The sequence below is a fragment of the Pelodiscus sinensis genome, chromosome 2 (assembly GCF_049634645.1).
Source record: "Pelodiscus sinensis isolate JC-2024 chromosome 2, ASM4963464v1, whole genome shotgun sequence".
Lineage (NCBI taxonomy): Eukaryota > Metazoa > Chordata > Testudines > Trionychidae > Pelodiscus > Pelodiscus sinensis.
This window is the reverse complement of record NC_134712.1, coordinates 176500904-176523523: the sequence shown is the minus strand read 5'-3', so window position 1 is coordinate 176523523 and position 22620 is coordinate 176500904. Positions and strand designations below refer to the sequence as shown.

General features: G+C 39.9%; 1 protein-coding gene across 5 annotated transcripts in view; it reads right to left on the bottom strand.

Moving 5' to 3' along the window:
* The window catches only part of MYRIP (myosin VIIA and Rab interacting protein), a 341072-nt gene that overhangs the window by 39225 nt on the left and 279227 nt on the right, over positions 1–22620 (bottom strand). For all 5 annotated transcript variants that reach the window (XM_006131818.3, XM_075921852.1, XM_014577917.2 and 2 more), the window contains 3 exons: positions 18629–18806; positions 13465–14120; positions 89–328 (listed from right to left, as the gene is read on the bottom strand). In XM_006131818.3, coding sequence (XP_006131880.2) covers positions 89–328; positions 13465–14120; positions 18629–18806 — 1074 coding nt within the window. The remainder of the gene's footprint in view (positions 1–88; positions 329–13464; positions 14121–18628; positions 18807–22620) is intronic.

Genomic DNA, 22620 nt, shown 5'->3' with positions numbered 1-22620 from the left:
TGGTTCGACTATATACAGGGTAACTTTCCAGTCTCCTCTTCTGGGATTCCAGTTTCTAAGCTATTATTTCCCTTCTCCTTTCACTTACCTTCTTCAACTCTTCCTGAATGCTTTTGCCATTTTCTTCTGAGGACAAACTTTCCTTTTGGTGCTCCGATTCTGTTCTAGGCTCTGACTCCTGCTCTTCACCAGAAGACGTTTCTTTGTCACTCATTTTAGCAGCTAGTTCAAATAACTTGGATTTAAGTTTTTCTTCGATAAGGTCTGTCTTGATTTTATGGTGTCGATCCTCACTGCTGACATCAGCTTCCGATACAGCCTCAGGAAACTATGATGAAAATCAAAAAAGGTTTTTACAAGGTTTCTACAAAGGTTACAAATATACTTTATTCAGCAGGAAACCTAGAAAAATATTACATTAAAAATCTCTGTGTAGAATGTGCCCAGCATATTTACTTTCAGAAGACGATGATATTTCTCGTTTGTTCTCTTTTCCACATTACATGAAAAACAGAAGCAAGTCCATAAATAATTATTTTATTATTTGCACAGAGGGAGCTCTCTCATATATAGCTCTTTTCACCAAAATACTGGATAAAGAAAGCCATACAGAATCATCCTCAGTCATTTTACAGATGAGGAAAGTAAGACATAGAGGTAAAATGGCTTGCACAAGGTCACAGGGCAGTTCAGTGGCTTACTCTCAGTACTGAATCCCAGCCTGATAAACTACACATGCATCTACTCTATTTCTTTAAGAATTATTGGAAACAAATTTAACCTTTAGATCAGGGGTGGGAAACCTTTTGTGGGTCATGGGCACTGCTGACCCTACAGAAAAATCATTTGGGGGCCACACACACAAATGAGGAAAAACTCACAAAAAACAACCCACAAATCCTCACTGGCTCAGCACCTGAGAAACAGAGAGAGACTCCACACATTTGCTGCACACACCAGAGCTTAGCGGGGCCCAGGATAGTAGATTTTGTGTGCTCCAGCCTCACAGGGAGTTGGGGAGGGGCGGGGCTGCAGTGTCAGCATGGGAAGGAAGGAATGCTGGAGTGAGCCCTGAGCCTCCGGGGTCGGATCCAGGCAAGACGGGGGCCACATGCAGCCCCGGGTCCTAAGGTTTCCTACCCTTTCTTTAGATGCAATCTTTTCTTAGAGTTTGATCCTGAAAGTGCAGAGCACCCGTAGTTCCAGTTAACAACAATGGCAATCTTGGTGATAAAATAAGTACTTCTGCTAGGATGAGTGCCCCACACGTTACACTTCTAAGCAATGAAAATTATCATTTAAAATGGAATTTTTCATATTTTGTAGTAGGGATGAGAAGACACAAGAGATCACAATTCCCCAGTATTATGGCTACATCTACACTTCAACAGGCGGTATATAATTCCCAACAGAAGGAGACCTGCTTGTGCTAGCTCACATCCAAATGCTGCCCTAAAAATGTAGCCACTCGATCATGAGTGGTGAACAGTCCATATGCCCCAATTATCTACCCACCTAACATACTCTAGTTGCTGGCCCTTCCTGTGATTTGTGATGTCATGGCTACATTCTGTATTTAGTGCACTAGTTTAATCAGAGCTAGCCCAAGTATGTCATCTTGAGCTGGGAATCGCACCTAACTCTAAGGGTAGACATAGTCTAAGTGTCAGGAATTATTTGAAACAGAACACAGTAGTGATCAGTGTCCCCTCTAAGCTGCATGGCAGCACAGCTTCACAGGTGATTAATCAGCCTCTGACTGGGAGGGGCTGATTAATCACCTGTGAAGCTGTGCTGCTCAGCAGTTTAGAGGGAACACAGATTGTGATCTAATGCAGTGCTTCCTAATTTGTTTTGACCACGGAACCCTTTCAAAACTCAGAAAAATTTCAAGGAACCCCCTAGCCAGGGATTAAGTTTGTCGAGCAAAAAAAAAAAAAAAAAAAAGACACACCCAAACACACACAGACTGCCACTACACCACAATTGGTAGTAATAAGATGCTAAATACTGTCATGAGATCACCATTCATTTAAATTCAACATATTGAATATAACACCATTCATTTATATTCAACAAAAATCATATTAAATATGTACAAAAAATAAAAGTATCAAATAATATTAATTATATTCATAGTTTTCTATGTGAAGAGTGGTTTTTCTTCTTTTCTTGGCAAATTCTTTTTATATTTGGTTTAATACTAGAAAGTTGGATTCGCATATCTGGTGCAGCATTCAGTCGATTTCTGTATTTCGTTTTCATTGCTGCATAGTTCGAGAACCCAGTTTCGCACAAGTATGTACTGGCAAAGGGTAACAGCTGACGAATTGCGCATCTTGATAAAGATGAATATTCTTGACTTTGACATAAGTCACTCCAAAATGTAATCAGAGAAACGTCTTTAAATTTTTGTATTAATTGGCCATCTGAAGCGATTTCAATTAGGTTTTCATAATCTTGTGTAGAAAAACTGACTGGCTTTTCTGTTAAACTTAATGGATTTCGAATCCAGTTATTGTTGTCTTTGATGTTTGGAAAATACTTAATGATGTTCATGTATAAATCGCGGAGATGATCTGCAATGTCGCTGCGAATATCTTCATCAAGTTTGTATCCATTTTCTTCAAGGAAATCATTCAGAGTTGGTAAACAATCCAAATCATTTCGTCCTACAGATGAGATCCAAAACTGTAGCTTCCGTGACAATGACAACATTTTGTCTTTCGCATTAAAAATATTTACATTCTTTCCTTGCAGCGACAGATTTACTTCATTTAGTTTTGTAATGATGTCTGCAAGATACGCAACTCTCGATAACCACAAAAAGTCTGTTAAACGATCAGACAGTTGGAATTTGTGATCCATCAGATTTGCGGAGAGCTCATGACGCAATTCAAATAATCTAACCAGCACTTTTCCTCGTGATAGCCACCTGACTTCTGTATGTAGAAGCAGGGCTGTGTGCTGACTACCCATATCTTCACACATAATTTTGAACAGTCTTGATTGTAATGGTCGAGTTTTTATATAATTAATAATCTATACTGCTTCGTCCAACACATTTTTAAGACAGGGAGAAATATTCTTAACTACCAGAGCGTGTCTGTGGAGAATGCAGTGACTGCTGGTGCAGTTTGGTGCTACATTTTTTATTCATGTTACAGCGCCAGCCACTGTTCTTACCATTGCTTTGGCACCATCACTGCACACATCAACACATTTTTCCCAACTTATTTGATGTGTTTTCATAAAGTTATTGAAACAATTGAATATATTCTCACCAGTTGTATTGGTTTGCAAAAATTCACATAAAAGTAAGTCTTCTTCAATAGAACTATTAAAATCATAACGGACAAATACAAGCAGAACTGCAAGACCTGCAACGTCAGTGGACTCGTCTAATTGTAATGCATATGCATCACATAAATGCAGCTGAAAAATAAGCTCCTTCTCGATGTCAGCAGCAAGATCGTGAATACGACGTGTGACAGTATTGTTTGATAGTGGCACAGCCTCAACTTTTTTACTAGACTCCTGATCCAACATACACATTACAATATCTTTTGCACATGGTTTTATGAGTGATTCCCCAGTAGTGTGTGCTTCTCCGGCGAGCGATATACGATAGCTTACTTTGTAAGATGCCTCTGTTGCATTTTCATTATCAGATTTGGCAATTTTTGACATGAAGAGTTTACTTTTTTCAAGCGATTCAAGCTTTTGCTTAAAAAAAACTAATGACTTTATCTTTGTATTCCGGATGATTTGTTTCAAAATGTCTTCGCAAATTAGCAGGTACTAAACAACTATTAGATAATATTTTGTTGCACACTACACACTGGGCACCTGGAGCATCTTCATTTCCATTGCTTGTGAATCCAAATGCCAAATAGTCCTCACAATACCTGCGTTTCTTATTAGTCAGCTGAAATTTTTCATAATTAACTTGAGCTGCCTCAGTATTTTCCTTGCTGGTTTCAGTAAAAATATTGGAGTTTGAAGTACTCACTTTTCTCTTTAAAGTTCCTTCTTTTAACCAACGATCCATGGGGAATTTTGATATTAGATTGAATTCTTAAAGTCACGTGTCCTCACAGTGTGTATGGGGATTTGTTCCGATCCTCACAGTGAGTAGGAGTTCCGGTGTTCCACTCACTGATAGTACTCCCCCCACCTCCACACACACACATACTGCCTTTACCAAGGGACCTAGCAGCAGCAACAGCTGCTTGTCCCGCTTCTACCCAATCAACCCAAGATCCCACTCCTGCGTCCCCCGCTGCCGCTCTGCTTTTACCACCGGACCTAGCAGCAGAACAGCTGCTTGTCCCGCTTCTACCCGATCAACCCAAGATCCCTCTCCCGCGTCCCCCGCTGCCGCTCTGCTTTTACCAAGGGACCTAGCAGCAGCAACAGCTGCTTGTCCCGCTTCTACCCGATCAACCCAAGATCCCTCTCCCGCATCCCCCGCTGCTGCTCTGCTTTTTCCGGTGTGTAGAGTCTAATCCGAAAGCAGCAACTTCACAGCACTTGGCATAAGTAGATGATAATAACTCTAAGACTGAAAATAATTTAGATCACGACACTGAGCAAAACAAGCTAGGCAATGTTATTTACATTGTACTCTCCCACTGTGACAGGATTGTAGGATGCAGGGGAGACTAACAATCTGGATTCTTAGCTTCAATTCATAAGGAACCGAACAGTAGATTTGTTTTGTGCGGTAGTGTGTTTGCATTCTCAGATGCAGTATTCCCTGGATTTATCTACCACCTGGAAATCTTAAAAACGATGCTAATTTTGATACTTCTCTCTTAAACCTGACCAAAGTGTTACTGACTGGCTGACACAGTGTGTTGACTGTGCTTTCTCATTCATGAAGGAAATCCTACCTTGCTGTGAAGCCCTTTCACAATTTTGTATCTGCAATTATTTCTGAGCACAAATGATAGTGTGCCGCTCTCTAATAATGGAAATCAGGTAGACACTTATATGTTATAGTTTGCACCCATAAAACTGAAGGTTGTTTCTGAAAGTTAGGATCAGGTACCCCTCTTGGTGCAAAACAGCTGCCATGATGGAAGGGAACTCCATTTGGTTTTAATGGATTTAAATTAATTTTCCCCCCAAATCCCCATCTTTGCATAGTGAATAGTTCTTACTAATTAAACTTCCCAATTGTTCTGAACAAGATGGGTTTGCATCTAAGAAACAGAGTCTCACATGGAAATATTTCCTATTTTACAATGTTATAAGAGAACTCACAGTATGTTTAAAACACTGATTTCCTTCCATTCCTTTAATTCAAACTTCTTCTCCTCTCCTGCCTCCAAACACTTACACACGTATCTTAGGAAAATATCAACAGGAATAGTGAAAAAAGAAACAGTTCAGAAACATTTTGAATGTCTGTCTGACTTGCAATAGAACGCACAGGCTCATATTGTCTCAGCTTCTATAACAAATCAGAGTTTGTTGCCAAATCCAGGAATTTACAGCTTGGAGTAATGACAGTTATAATTAATTTGTGGGTGTAGTGAATCATTGCACTAATATTTCAGATATGCAAATCTGTTTTCAAACACTGGTTAAGAGCTCGAGTGGACATGAGACATCAGTGGTCTCCATGTACTGCAAGAGAGATTAGAACACTTTGTATTGCAAATCCATCATGTGATTCGCCACAATCTAATAAAAAATGGCTCGGACTGAATTTTAGAGGGTGCTGCCTGTTAGGACTGAGGTACAGTGGCAAAGCAAGCCTGACAACAGGATCTTAAACAGTGTTTAAACTTAAGGCTGCGAGTCTTTCACAGACATCACATGAGTCACGATTCCGTGATTTTCTGCGACCGGCCACCTGAGCAGTTGAGGTGACCAAGGGTCAGCTGCACTGGCTGCTGCTTGGATGGTCCCAGGCAGCTAGTCCCAGTTGCTGTCATGGAGCAGCGGTCCAGGAGCAGGAGCAGCAGCGGGGCCTCAGGCCAGTCCCAAGAAGCAGTGGTAGTACTGGTGCCTTAAGCCACCTAAGATTTAGTCAGGAATATATATAGCATAAGTCATGGAGAGGTCCCAAGCTCATGGACAGGTCACAGGTGTGAATTTTTGTTTATAGCCTGTGACCTGAACATGACTTGTACTAAAAATATCCATGAATATATTGGAGCCTTATTTATACTATCCTGGCACAAGCCAGTACTATTGCATCCTAATATTCAAGAGCATCAAATTCACAAATCAGTTTAAACAATCCAAATTGATCTTGACTGGACCACATTTCCTCCTGATACTAAAAATACTTCAGGAGGTAGCCGACTTAATCTGTTCAGAAAAAAACAACAATTGGTCTGATAGCACTTTATACACTAACAAAACATGTAGATGGTATCATGAGCTTTCGTGGGCACAGCCCATTTCTTCAGATGACCTGAGTTCTGAGTTTAGGGTGTGCAGACCCAAAATAAATAGGAGGGAGGGGGGAGGAAAAAAAGGGGGCTGGGAGACAGGGAACAAAGAAAATGGGGTTAAGGGAATCAGTAAGTATCTGAAGATTGGGTAGTTAAAATGAAGCAGATAAGAATCAAAGTCAATTGATAGTATCCTTCCTGACATAGGAATTTACACAAAGAGCTGTTTGCACCTCTATTGAAAGTTAAGTAGATAGTGCCCCAACCAGCCTTCATCAGGATTGAGTCCATTAGCATGCAAATTGAACTTGCGGATGAATTCTAATTCCAATGCTTCTCTGTATATCTGGCTTGTAGAATTAGTTTGTGACAAGATACTAAAAATACTGTCTGTCTTCTAAATCAAGAACCGAAGGCACTTAAAACACTTGCCCTAAGGAACTGATAGAAAGTTCACTGAAGTCAGTGGGAGTCTTTCTGACTCCCATGTGTAGTGCCTTGCATCAGGGCCTAGCAGAACAACCCATCCACAGGTGCCTTGTCTTCATAAAGAAGAAAGAAAGGGTGTTTGTAAGTTAATGCTGAGTTTCCACACAAGCGATCAAGCCAAGTTCAAGACTAGTCTTTAATTTGACATGCTACATTGTGTACAAGCTAAAAACTTGTTTTCCCTAGAATTCACCTCCTGTTAGCTGACTTCAGTTAAGGACATCCTTTCCCCCCAACCAAGACACAGTCTTAGAAGATTGAGTTTGTTGAGTTAACAGACCCAGGTATGTCTACTGTGCCATCTCCTCCGCCCACTCAGCCTGCTGCTATCTTGTGAGTAGCTTGACTATTTATATTTGCTTTAGTGCAGAGAAAATTATGGTTCAGTGCTGTACATGTGGTTATTGTGTTGTCTGTAGGCTTCCTGGCTGAAACACTGAGCTTTAAACCCAGTTACAGTCAAAGTTTTGTGATGACATGATACATTTTTCTGGATTTTTTAAAATCAACTATATTTTTAAGCAGGTTACTTTGAGGGCCTTGTCAACCTAAACAAACAAACAAACAAACAAACAAAAATATACCTTTTATCCTAAGTGAAAAGATATCTTCAGAATTATGTTGTGTAGTAGTTTACATAATCTAGCCTTGTTTTATACCACATAATGCCCCATCTTCAAAGTCAATGCAAAAATTCACACGGGCAGGTGTCAATACTTGATTCTGCAAATAGGTAAAGGGTCACATTTGATCAGTTACACTTGTGTAACTGAGAATAGGACTTGACCCATAGCTTCTCAACTATTAATTGTGGAAGAGAATTAAATGCACCTTTCCTACAAGACATTATGCAAATAACTGCATGTAAAATCATCAACAGGTCAGTGTAATCAAAACAAAATATGCACAAAAAAGGAAAAGAAAAAAGCAAACTTCTTGATGGAGCTAAAACTAAAAAATCCCCCACCAAAACATTCAAATTAGAACCTTCCGAGACAAAGCAATTTAAAATTGCAAAGATAAACCCACATTATACTGTAACCAATTAAGAAAAATCCCACAAAATGGGTGTTGCTAATATTGAGTAACTACATTGTCTTTGGAAAGAAACTATATAAAATGTTCACTTTACAGGTCACTTTTCAATGTCTGCACTTAGAAGATTCGTATTTCCAGTAAATGGATCACATGCGCCATCTAGTGGGGCTAGAAATTCAAGAGCACATGCTATATCCAGACCATTTATGGCTTTGTCAAGGTAACATAGAACTGTATGTCAAGATTTTAATTAATGGATAATGCCATTTTTAAGAGCATTAGCTGACTTAATTAACTTAAGTCCAATTAATCTAAAGCAATCAAGGTACTGTAGCATTTATCATACAAGGATTAAACCCCATTATAATTAAAAATCTAAAAAAATATAAAGAGATGTTAAAGCTGAAGATTCAATAGGTGGTGTGAATGCATTTAATTTTTCAAGACTATCAGTTACAAATATAATTATAACAAGAGATATGGTTGTACTTCCCAACCAAGATACCCAAGTTAGTCTGCTCTGTAGAGATGATAACTACTATATTACTTTCTCTGTGGTTAGGTTGTTGAAAATGGAAACAAAAGGTCAATAAAACAGATTTCATCATTTGTTTCATATTTGTAATACAAAGTATGATAATTTGTTGTGCACAAACTTTTGTGGGAAAGGGACAGCTATCTACTATATATTTCAGAGAGTTTATCTGTTTGTCTATGTGTTTATCTGTCCCCCAGCCAGGGAACATGCACCTCTCCCCCAGTGGCTATGGACAGATGCTTTTCAGCGGGCCTCAAGTTGCTGCAGTGAGATTGTCCTCTCCCTCTGGGGCAGCCTTGCATACTGAACCCCTCATCTCCAGCCTCACTCCAGAACAATGATTTAAATGAAGAAAAACAGAACGTATCTGAGTTAAGGATCTGAGCAACATGGGATAAATCTTCTATTATTTTATACAGTAAGTAGGAAAAAAACTGTTGATGTTAAACTGCTCCTCAGCTTTAGCCTCAATCATTTCACTGGTATCAGTGCATTACTTCTGGCTTAGGTTAGATTTCTGAAACTCCTCTACTCTCATTTTTTAAGCGATAGAGACTAAATCTGGCTCACCTTTCTTCATACTGTAATTAATGTCCAAAAATCCTATTTTCATTGCCCTCCACTAGACTTTTTCAATCCCAGCAATGTCCTTCATATGTTGTAATTGCACTCGCCATCCTATTCTTGACCGGACACCATACCTTATATAACCAGGGATTTCAGTAACTTTTTACTGAAGGCACAAACCACATTTACTAGAAAAAAGCCCAACACCTGCAAATTATTTTGCATTTCTTCACTCACTTCTGTATTTTGTTTCTGTCTCTCATTTGGGTTGCACCCACATTTTACTATACCCATGTGATTTGGGGTCAGATTCTGCATCTGTATGCACTGATATGGGGGTGGTGGGGAGTCACTGCAAGCCCTTTCTTGCCTTTCACTCCTGTGTACAGGGCCAACCAGAATCCCACATTTTGCACTTTGTGAGCAGCTCTGGTGCAGGGACAAAGGATAATGCTTTTCTGCATTGGCTAGAAATCAGAAGCACATAGTTTCCCTATTGAACAGTGTCCCCCGAGGTATTCTGCCTCTGTTGGCAGACAAAATGTTTCCAGGGGTGCTCAGTGACTTTAAAGACTCCATTTAATCTGATATGCAGGGCTTTAAAACACACTTTACACACACACCCATAGATACAGGCAAAACATGCAAGAGAGGAAGAAAATCCATAGATTCTGTGGTTGGAAGGGGCCACTATGCTCATCTAGTTGAACAGGGGCCAGAGAATTTCCTCCAAATGATCTCTTCAGCAGTTCTTTTAGAAAAATGTCCCATTTTGATTTTAAAATATGCAGTGATGGAGAATTCACCATGACACTTGATGATTTCAGTGTGAAGTAATTCTGGTTAAATGAATATGGCCTGGCTAGAATTAAGGCTACAATGATTCGCTGAGGTTATGGAAGGCATCAAATTCATGACTTCCAGAAACCTCTGTAACATTTTCTGCTTTACACTGTGGCTGGAGCTGTCAGCCAGTGGGGCTCCCAGAGGGCTGAGCTGCCTTAAGGGGGGTTTCTAGGGAGTTAGCTGCCAGCCCTTGAACCTCCCAGCCCTGGATCTCTGAGCCTCTGTAAATAGTGCTGTGCATGTGAATGATTATGTCCTTCTCTTGCTCAGGCATTGGGATATTCACACTCCTGAGTGACAAGTTTTGCCAATATAGGCTGTGGTGTAGAAATGGCGTATGCTCAGAGCTCAGTGTCCCAAGGAGTTTATAATACTAGTTAACTACTGAATACGTCTTGCAGACATGTCCTGCATTTACTTTCTTGTTATAAAAACTGTCCTTTGGGGAAAAAGACTTTGCTCTCTGCAAATGTGCTAATTATTTGTGAACCTGAGTTATTACATTCAATCAATTTACAATTTTCTCTCTTTTTCTTATGAATGACAACATCCTTACAAAAGCAGCATGAGAGAGACACTCCCATCCATGCACACAGTGCCTAAATACAGTGCAGCAGGAAATGAAAAACAGCAATTACTTGGATTAAAATTCAGTAACAGCTTTTACTTTTCTATCCATAGTAATCAACACCAGCATTCTCCATTAAAAGGATGTTTGCCCAGCAGTTACCCAACAATACTGTCTGAGATAGCTCACTTGTTCCCCATTCCAAAAACAGAGAAAAATGCAGCTATCCACATACCACTGTGTGTTAAATATTGGGAAATCCTATTTTTTAAAATAGCAGCCTCTGTATTGTACTGTATTAGTAGTGCCACTCCATTGTCTGGAAGTGATAGGGAAGGCAATGACAAATATACAGGAAAGACCAATAACAGTTTCTGCATCACATTGCTTTCTACTCAATTCTGATACAAGAATAATACAAATTTTGAAAGTGCTTTTTCTCCTGTATCTGATCTGTGCATTGCTGTTGGTGAGTATGGGCTGATTTTGTGACGTGCCTTTTAGTACTGTACAATGTTCGTAGATTCGAAGGCCAGAAGGGACCATCATGGTAATGTAGTCTGATGCCTGAATAGCACAACCCACACAATTTTCCCAAAATAATTCCTAGAGCGGAGATTTTAGAAAAAATGTCCACTCTTGTTTTAAAAATGGCTAGTGATGGTGAATTCTTGATAAATTGTTCCAAAGGTGACTTACCCTCGCTGTTAAAAATGTGCGCCTTATTTCATATCTAAATTTGTGTCTTCCAATTCCAGCCTTTGGGTCATATTGTACTGTTCTCTGCGGGGCTCAAGAGCCCACTGCCAAATATTTGTTCCCCATGTAGATACTTATAGCCTGTAATTAAGTCACTTCTTAACCGTCTCTTTGGAGGCTTGTATGTGGATGCACAATTTGTATCCATGGATACGGAAATCCACAGAGCGGCCGGGAGACAATGAGTGAGACCAGCAGGGCTATGGCCAACGGCAGTCCAAGAACTGTAGTGGCAAAAGCAGCAGCACGTCAGGCTGCCACTCTCAAGAGCCAGCACTTAGCCTAGGCAGCTCCTCTGGTGTGGCTGTGCTATCTTCAGCCCCACTAGCTGGGGCAGACACAATTTCACTGGCAGCTGTCTGTGGGCACATTAGCCCGTGCAAGCAGCTCGTACACTTCCAGACAAGATCTGCACATTGCTGCAGCTTGACGTGCTACTTGCAGGACCTGACTAGAAACACACATAACTCATAGTGATAGAAATGTTTACCCATTACAAAGATAGCTTCCCCAATTATCACCTCTAATACTATTAACTCACAGACATCTACCCTTCCCCACCTCTAATATCATTAACTCACAGGCATTCACCTTCCTTTCCCCTCCCCCCCCCCCCCGCATCCCCCTTCTGTTCTGAAATGTGATTTGTCCTTTTCATATTTGTTCATTTTTTTAAAATTGTATCCTTTGGTATATATGGTTGTGACTATTTTCTTCCACTATTTGATCTGAGGAAGTGAGTCTGGCCCACGAAAGCTCATCATCTAATAAACCATCTTGTTAGTCTTTAAAGTGCTACATTGTCCTGTTCACACAGAACTCAGTGATGAATCCCCATTTACAACTGCATTTTGATCCAGCTTTTAATCCATTTAATGTTTGCCATGTTAACTATATATTGTTTTAATTTTTTTTAATTGAAATGTTATGTAGTACTAAGCCAAATTCTTCACAGCAGTCTATTACATGAACACTATTATCTTTATCAACCAAACTTATAATGTCAAAAAAAGATGCCAAGTTAATTTGACAGGATATATTTTGTCATGTTAACTGGCATTAATTCTTTATTATTTGATTGAGTCCCATATCCGAGGCTCCTTCATTTTACATGGGATTGATATTAGCTACACAGGCCTATAATTATCTGGGTTGTCCCATTTAGACTTTTTAAATATTGGCACAACATTAGCTGTCTTCAAGTCTGCTGAACCTTCCCTGCTGTTCTAAGACTTATTGAGAACTAACAGTAACTGTTCAGAAGAGAACAGGAACATTTATTTAACACTTCTGCCTTTTTCTGCATTATAACTGATAACTGTACCATTTCTTCTAGTAATGAATCAATTCCATTGTCAGGATACTTTTTGTACCAATATACTTAAACTACTTTGTATTGTCCTTATCTCTGCTGGCCATAATTTTCTTTTTGCGTTCCTTTGCTTTTCTTAACAATTTTCTACAATTTTTAGCTTCTTATTTATATCAATCACTATCAACTTCCCCTGTCTTCCATTGTTATATTGTATTTTATATTTTTATAGCTGCCTTTGCTATCCCTCTAAGCAAGATCAGTTCTTAAACTAATATAGCTTCCTCAATTGTATTTTTGGGCATCTAATAAATTGTTCTTAAACAATTCCCAATTATAATTAATATTTTTCTGATCAAATTCTTCCTCCCAGCAAATTTGACCCATAACTTTTCAGCCTTGTGAATTTGGGTCTTTTAAAGCACCAAGTATATATTGCTGGTTTGGACATTCTCTTTTTTGCATATTTTAAATGGGATTAAGGTCATGACCACTTGAATCTAAACTACAATTAATTTTTAGTTCTGTTATCTGTCAAGATGAAGTCCTAATATAGAATCCCTGTCTGGTTGCAACACTTGAGTCAAGTTGAATCAGGAAATTGTCATCTCTAATATGTTGAAATTCCAAGGATGTTTTAGTACTAGCAGCATGACACCTCCAGCATATGACCCTCAAACTGACATCTCCAATGACACCACAGCTTTTTTTTTATTACACATTATATACAAGAACTTAAGGAGCCCAAGTGTGATTTGGTGGGTCTGTAGTAGGTAAATTAAAATCCCCATTTTGTGCTTTACCTCTTCGGACATTTAAGATCAGCATCTGAATTACCAGTGACTCAGAAACAGGTAATGCCATTATTGACAAAGTGTGCAACCCCGCTGCCCATTTTTGCTTATTCAAAGCTTCCCAAATAAGCAAATGTAGTTACCTGATTTATGCTCAAATTCTTCTTGTGGGTTTTCGTGTGATTTTTGCCTTCACTTAATTCTTCTGCAACAATTTTGCTCTTTCTCCACCTTCTAGACCTCTTTTCTAAATCATAATGGACTTCCTCAGTCCCACTGCTATCTGAATACTCTAAACTGTCAGCCTGTGGATTCAAATTTACATCCAGTTCTCCATGCAAATGTGCTTTTTCCACTCCGGATTTGTCACTCTGAGTTCTCCTTTGTTGCCAGGGAAGCTTGCTAGATTCTCTAGCCTCCCATGAGGAATTTACTGAAGATGTTTCAGAATCAGAATACATCGTCTCGGTGTTGGTGTACAGCCCAGATGAAGGTGAGGTCATTGTCTGGTACTGATCACTGCCATAAACCCATTCTGTATTGTACTGGGAATCGGTACAATATGACTCTTCTGACAACTGCTTGGGCCTCCGACGCAGCTTGTTCAAGGCCACGTTCCAGTCGTAGTCATCCTCACTCTCTGAGCCCATCTCGTCATAAGCAGAGACGACACTGGATTCATTCTCCAACGCTTTGAATACTTGGCTCTTTGGTTTGGCAAGCATTCGAGGGCGATGCAATGAAATGCTCTGCAAAGCCACCCAGTTCCCATCAGTGCTTTGTAAAACAGGAGGTGGGCCTATGACATTAAAAGAAGAACAAACCCCCCCCCCCCAATTACTACTTTATTATTTCAGTGGGACAGGCTGACTTTTGTACCGTCAAATACAGATTTTAGCAGAGACTGCCCATTCTAAAGGGTATGTCTACACAGCAAAATCTGTGGTCTAGCAGCACTGGGTATGAGCCCAAGGTCTGCAAGTGCTGCCTTTCCTGCTATTGTTATCCATACTAGCTGGATTCAAGCTAGCTCAAGTAGGCTAGTGTGTATGCAGCTTCTGCTGTGTAGACATATACCGTATAATGGGACAAGCACAAGATAATAGCAGACAAAAAATGAGCATGTGGTAGTATGTTACATAGATTCTATCAGACCCTGAATTGGGGACCTTCCTGATTTTCTCATTTCAATCAGAAGTCACCACAGAATTCTGTGGGACATCTTTTTAAAATATATGAGACAACAGGGTCCAAGGTTAGGCTATGCAGCCTGGTATTTAAGGCTAACGTTCTAAAATTCAGAAAAGAAAAATATGCAACAAATGCTATGTATCTACTCAAAATGTAAAGTCCATATTGCTTCTACATATAGATTCCATTGTCCACAGGACATGAAATGTCTTTGAATGGGAAGTCTGAACATCTGTTAGGTTTATTATTCATATTTCTCATAATGACTGCAGAACTAAACACTGTTGTGGCTTTGCATACTCTTTTTAGCATACCGAATCAAAATAAATCTGCAATACAGATTCCTTTCTGAGGCACAACTGATTGTTCAGATTAATCATTAAAAGGCCAGACAATACAAGCTACTATCCTAAAGTTTTAAACCATCTTTTTCACACGAACAGTTACATTTAAAATATATTATTTTTATGCATCTTGTTTTCTTCCCTTAATTTATGTTTATAAATATATGGAACTCAAGATTACGAATGTTATTTGACACTTCCCCCCCTCCCCCCGAACATATAATTATGGAATAAAATATACCATATAGTAGCTATACTTTAAGTTTTGGAAGAATTTTCTCTTGGGACATAAACAAAATGACAAATAAAAACTAAAGCAAAACAAACTCCAGAATATTCCACTAACAAAATGGTAATTAAACTTACAATATCTAGCAGGCTTTTTGTTTGTTTATTTATATCTGTTTGGCCTATTTCATTCCCAAATCTTAATACTATTGAAATCCTAATGCCATTGCCTGCTCCATCCCTTGGGAGGCTGGTGTTGGTGGGGGGGAAGGAGAATGGCGGGAAGGGAGGGGAGGGTTCAAGCCCACCACCCTGCGCTCCCCCAGGCAAATGCCCTATTCCCTCGGCCACTCCAGAAACCACCCGACCTCCTTACCTGCAGGGCATCCCGTATTGTGCCTTACTAATACAGGAGCCAGCTCCATCTCTGGGGCAACTGGTGTTGGCCGAGTGTACGGGACTTGAAAGAAACTGAGTTAGTGTCTCAGGAAGTAATTATGCTTCTTGCCAAAAAAATCAATTTTTGAAGATCTAAATCTCATGATGGGATTGGCTAAATATAAACTGAGAAAACTTGCCCTGTCTTACTACTATTGAAAAGTTGAAAATTTGGTACAAAAGAAGTGACACCTTTTGGTGCAAAGTAAGAAAAATAACCACGATCCAATACCATAAAGGTATAAGTGAAACCAAGCTAACTACATGGTGTGGTAGAAGATTGTTTTCCCTCCTCAAATACTGTAGCAAGACAATGCAAGGTCTGGAAGGTCACAGATTTGTACTGCTGTTTGCTTCTGGGGACCATATTCAGGTATAATATCTTACAGACAGAATTACCTGTACGTGGGATCACTCTGAGGCTATGTCTAGACTGCAAGCCTCTTTCGAAAGAGGCTCTTTCGAAAGAGAGCGTCTAGACTGCACGGAGAAATTTCGAAAAAGCGGCTTGCTTTTTCGAAAGAAAGCATCCAGTGAGTCTGGATGCTCTCTTTCGAAGAAGCCCTATTTACATTGAAGAACGCCTTCTTTCGAAAGAGGAACTTTCGAAAGAAGGCATTCTTCCTCGTAAATTGAGGTTTACTGCCATCGAAAGAAAAGCCGCGTTCTTTCAAATTAATTTCGAAAGAACGCGGCTTGAGTCTGGACGCAGGGGAAGTTTTTCGGGAAAAGGCTACTTTTCCCGAAAAAACCCCTGAGTCTGGACACAGCCTGAGGGAACAGTCTCCAAACTGCACAGTAGGCTTAAGAAACTGGGATGTTGGTAAAGTACAAACTGGTGATGCTGACAAGTATTGTGTGGTGGCTAAAAAAAAGTATTTCTGGTATGGAACAGAGAATTTTATTTTAATTAGCCTCTGTTCTGTTCTTGCACATGTTCAGTACGGGTCTGGCGAGCGGTTTTTGCTGCCGTTCTGCCGTTCGTCAAGCCCTGTGTGTGTGTGTGTGTGTGTGTGTGTGTGTGTGTCAATATATATATATATGTATGTATGTATAAATAAAAGCAGTGGAATGTATTCTAGTCCTGACATGAGTGATTGGCTTTGTTTCTTAGGACACAGTATTAGGAAAGTAAATGGATCAATAGACTAAAAACAGGATGTCTTTGTTCTACCTAACGTAAGGGGGAACAGCCAGAGAACCACTATCAATGGACAAGGTAATGGTGAATAAGCCTGAAAGGTAAAATGAGGTAACAAGTAAGTTGTTCAGTGACAAGAAGTGCTGTACAGGGATTGATTCCTATTCAGAGCTCGAAATAAGCTACGCAAATTGAGCTACATCAATTGTGTAGCTTATTTTGAAATTGGAAGTGTCTACACAGCACTTATTTTGAAATAGAGCACTCTTCCTCCAACTTCCCCTACTCCTCATACAATGAGGGTTACAAGAATTGGAGTAAGAAGTCCTCCAACTTGACAGCATTTTGATATTATTTTGAAATAACTGCCTGTTGTGTAGAAGTGGACTAAGCTATTTTGAAATAATGTTGCTGTGCAGACATACCCAAATGACCATGTCAATACCAAAACATGTGATGCAATGTGTAGTAAAGGCAACAGAATGCGTACATGCACATGAAGAGAGAGGTTTGTTTGTAACTTTGGATGTGTGGTATGCCCTTTCTACACTTGAGCCTAATCAACAAATAAAGAATCCTGAGTGATGAGTCTGGTGTTGAACGCAGTTCTTGCAGGACCAAATGTGTCTCAGGGGAACCTCAACAATTCAGTATCAGTACAATCTAGTTGTACTTCTGCCCATTTTCCCAAAACATACACAGAAGTTCATGCTCCTTTGTTTTGAGTAGATACTGCTTGCAGCAGAGCTGAATTTGTTAACATTTATTTTTGTTGATTAGAAAGGTGAAGTAAGTTAGTGCAATAGCGGGAGAAGGCAACAACGTACAGAGAAGTTACTAACAAAAAGCAGCATTGATTCTCTCTCTCTCTAGCTAATGATGTCAAATGTGGCTTATTAGAAACCTCTGACATAAAGCAAAAGGCAGTTGCCTGACAGAAAAAAGATATTAAGCACAAATTGCGTAGTCACAGTGCCTTACATTATAAATTATTTATGGACAAATGAGAATGGCCAGAAAAATTCTCTCAGCGTGAAACTGATCATTTAAATTTGTATATGAAAATTCAGAGCTTGTTTCACTGCTGCCTGGTCCCTGGTACAGCATTTACATCTGTACAAAGTTGTTGCAAAGTAGATGTAAACACTACTAACTGACGGTGGTTGAGTTTTACAATCACTTTTCATGGATTTAATAACTAATGGAGGTACATGGCAGTGGGGAATCAGACTGTTGGTTTTTTGCTACTAGCATATTCAGCTGTTAGTTGGGATCCTCTTGCAAGTTGGGTGTTTTAATGAAAAGCTGCTAAACTAGGTAGGTTTACTGCACAAGTTAATGCAATACTTATTAAATATAAAATAGACTCTACAGGACAGCTGTGTTTTATCTCAGCTGTGAACTCAGATGACAGACAGGAACTTGTCAGAGCAAAGGCCCCTGCCAAAATAACTGTATCAACTTGTCACTAAGTGATGGTTAAATAATTGTCAAGTACTAAATAACTGTGTAGTTGATGTCAGTGGGATTTAAGTGGGTGCTTAAATTTAAGTACATTTAAATGCTTTGCTGAATCCAGGCTTTGGACAGGAATTCAACCCATAAGAATAACACTTTCTATATGAATGAGAACAAGTTATTTGGAACAGAACTTTACACAGCAATAAGTATTACATTAGCTCACTAATACTTTATTGTTATTTTACGTACCAAGGGCCAAATTGTCAAGTCCTTATTCAGGGGAAAACTAGCAATAAAATAATTAATTCCATTGCTCGATTACTGTCATTTAAGTATCATAAATTTAGTATCTTATTTTGTTTTTAACATTGACTCTGCTCCCACTGAAGTCAATGGAAGTTTTGCCACTGAATTCAATAGAAGGACCGGGTCTCTTACTTCAAGTTTAATTTGCTCAACAGGAATAACAGAATAAAGTATCATACTGCTAATATAAATACTTACTTGTTTCATTCAGTCTGTCCACACTTTTCCAGCTGGGCAATGCAGACAATTTGTGTTCCCTCTGTCTTCTGATTAGGCCTTTCTGCTGTCTCCAAAGAATCTCAGGCATAGAAGATGCTAGGTCCAGATCTTGGCTTGGTGTCTCTTCACTAGTCAGAGAAAATGCAGACTGAGACCTCTGTTGAAATAAAATTCAAAGAACAATATCTAAAAATAGCAGTAGCCAACTATTGAAAAATTAATTCTAGGGCTGTCAAGCAATTTAAAAAATTCAGGTTCTATTTCTTGATCAGACAATCGTTCAGACATGCAAGTTTGGTTACCATTTACAGAAGATAATGCTGCCTGCTTCTTGTTTACAGTGCCAGCTGAAAGTAAGAACAGATGTTCACATGATGCTGTTGTAGATGGCATCTCAAGGTATATGTGCCAGATGCACTAAAGATTCACGAGTTCCTTTATGCATCATTCCAGAGGACATGCGTCCATGCAGATGGTGGGTTCTGCTCAATAACAATCCAAAGCAGAACAGATCAATGCTAGTTAATTTTAATCAAGTGAGTCAAATGCCACCAACAGAAGGCAAATTTTTTTTTTTTTGGTGGTTTAGGTTCTGTAGTTTCCGCATCACTGTGTTGCTCCTTTTTAAGACTTCTGAAAGCATGCTCCATACTTCATCTCTCTCAGATTTAGGACAACACTTCAGATTCTTGAACCTGGGCTGAGTGCTGTAGCTATTTTTAGAAACCTCACACTGGTGCCTTCTTTGTATTTTGTCAACTCTGCTGTGAAAGTGTTTTTAAAACAAAACATGTGCTGGGTCATCATCCAAGACTTCTATAACATGAAATATATGGCAGAATGTGGGTAAAACCAAATAGGAGATATATAGTTCTCCCCCAAGGAGTTCAGTGACAAATTTAATGAACACATTTTTTAACAAGCATCATCAGTATGGAAACATGTCCTCTGGAATGGTGGCCGAAGCACGAAGGGCCCTATGAATATTTAGCACAGAGGACACACATACCTTGCAATGCCAGCTACAAAAATGCCATGCAAATGCCTGTTCTCCCCTTCACGTGACACTGTAAATAAGAAGCAGATAGCAGTATCTCCTATAAATGTAAACAAACTTGTTTTCCTGACCGAATGGCTGAACATGAAGTAGGACTGAGCACACTTGTAGACTACAGTTTTACATGGTTTTGGTTTTGAGTGCAGTCATGTAACCAAAAAAAATTTAAAATAAATCTACACTTGTAATTTCAACTTTCACGATAAAGTGATTACACTACTATACTTGCATGAGGTCAACTGAAAAATACCATTTGTGGGTTTTTTATCATTTTACAGTGCAAATGTTAATAATAAAATAATACAAAGTGAGGTACTTACTAGACAGCCCTCATTCATTCTAATTAGCAGTAAATATAAATATTCTGATACTTGGATAAGTGCACGTCAAAGATGTGCAGGGAATGGAAATAGCTTGAGAATGGAAATGGATTAGTTCAGAATAACATTTTGAGGTTTGGACAGTTTGTTTATAAACCTTTCAAATGCTATTGCTTCCTCTAAGGCTGGCAGGACTTGTTTGTATTTCTATGCACAAGACTATAAGTAGTTAACAAGGTGAAGCAGTGATAATGTATAAGTCTGGGCATGTTGCTTGAAAGCATCAGTTTACTTATGTGTTAGCCAGGGATGAACCCATACCAATGATACAGAACATGCTGATCTATTGTTCCCAGTAGTGCCAAATTTAACAGGTTAAAAAAATGAGAAAAAAAATCCCAGAAAAGCCAAAATAAACTTGAAACTCAAGCAGCTTTAATTTTGGGATTCTTCTGCCTGCAGGGAATTCACACAATCCAAGAGTAGATCTGTTTTATTATGCCCAGCCAATGGAGCCCACACATTCCTATACTGTATTTGCTCCCCATTTCTAACACAGGGGCTGTTATAGTAAACCATTCAAAGGGAATATAAGTTATGAGCCAAGGTACTACTGAGATGGAACAGAGAGTCCATTTCTGTGGGGAAAGTGGTTTAGCTAGGAACAATATAAGCAGGTTTAGCTACTGCCAGAGAATGGCATTATACAACAGTGGGGTCGAGTGAGGGCCCCTGGCCTGCTGATGGGGGAGGGGAAAAGGGAGCAACTGCCCTGGGGGCCCGGTGATTCAAAGGGGTCTGAGGTTGGCTGCCATGGCAGCAGCGACACCTCGAGTCCTGAGCCCTCTAAATCACCACCACAGTGCCACGTGATCGCACTCCAGGTGGCTGATAGGGCTGCCTGGGGAAGCAGGAGTGCCATGCCATGTGCTTCAGACAGGAGCAGGGTGTGTGAGAGTTGAGGTCCAGGAAGTGCTGAGAGTTGGCTGCCCTTAGCCCCGCTTCTTCCACCAGAGGCATCGCTGTTAAATACTGTCTTAATTTTTGGAAAAAAAAAAAAACCCAAACCCTGTCAGGGGGCTGGTGGGATACCAAGGCACTCTGCTGGAAATGTTAGAACCTGAATGCCTAAAGTTAGGTTTATGTGTCTATATTTAGGCATCCACATTTTGTCTCATTTTCAGAGATGGTGAGTGCCTGCAGCTCCCAGGGATTGCACAGTGCTCAGCGCCTCTTAAATCAGGCCACTTATTAGGTGCAGAAATGTGGATAAAGCAACCTAAATTCAGGCACTCGAGTTTGAAAATTTTGTTCATTATCAGTTGATATCATTTAGCTACATAATTTTAATAGGTAATTTTGCTTCCAATTACAGAATGTTTTTAGTGATAGACAAGTAGCCGTGTTAGTCTGGTGTAGCTGAAACAAAAGACAGGACTATGTAGCACTTTAAAGACTAACAAGATGGTTTATTAGGCGATGAGCTTTCGTGGGCCAGACCCACTTCCTCAGATCAAATAGTGGAAGAAAACTGGCACAACCATATATACCAAAGGATACAATCAAAAAAAATGAACACATATGAAAAGGACAAATCAAATTTCAGAACAGAAGGGGGATGAGGAGGAGAGGTAAATGTCTGTGAGCTAATGATATTAGAGGTGATAATTGGTCAAAATGGATCCCCATCTGGAAGAGGTTGGGAACCGCTGGTCTACAAGGTTGCGTCAATGATCTGTGGCATCTTTATACAAGGAGTGGTGACATTTTTAGGGCTTGGGATTTTTCATGTACAAATACTTGACCAAAGTTATTAATCTGAAAGGGACAGAACCTCAGCTTTATCAGAGATCTGCCTCGCACAGCTGAGGTGGCAAAGTTTACTTATTCTACCCCACTCCAATTCACCCCCAGGGCAGCATCAGTGCTGGTCTAAGTCTCATTGGTTTGTAGCAGCCTTATGGGAGACACTATGCTGACTAGGGATTACCAAATACTGTTTCACTGGCCACATCCCCTCTTGACAGATGTATCCAAGGGTGGCCTGTGGCTATAGAGGCCGACACGGCCGTCACCTAGAGCGCCGCCTTCAACAGCGCCCGATGAGGACGTCATGGGGCATCCGGGGTGCCCGATGATTACGTCCCCCCACTGATGGCCCATTGACGGCTGTGCAGGCAGGGGTGCTGATTGCACGTTCTGCCTGGGGCACCAGCTGCCACAGCCCGCCTCAGGCCGCTGCTGGATGTATCCTTACACCAGAGGGATTCCCCCATGCCAGAGGAAGTAATTATGGATCATTCAGTACTCTTGGCTTAGTTTTATGATTTCATAAGGGAATTAGTAAAAAGGCACTGAACCAAGCAAGAAGGGATTAGTGGGGCTTCAGGATTCTGAGGATCTGGGAAAATGCCAGAATTACTGTCCTAGAGTTCAACCGTCTGTATAATTGTAATGGCCTTGTAATATTGTTACTTCTGCCAATGTAGAGCCCCAAGTTCTAGCATGATACACTGGAGCTTATAGTTTCAGCTCAATGGCACGTGTTAATAGACCCCAATTGATAACATGATATAAAGAACCTGTGAGCTACA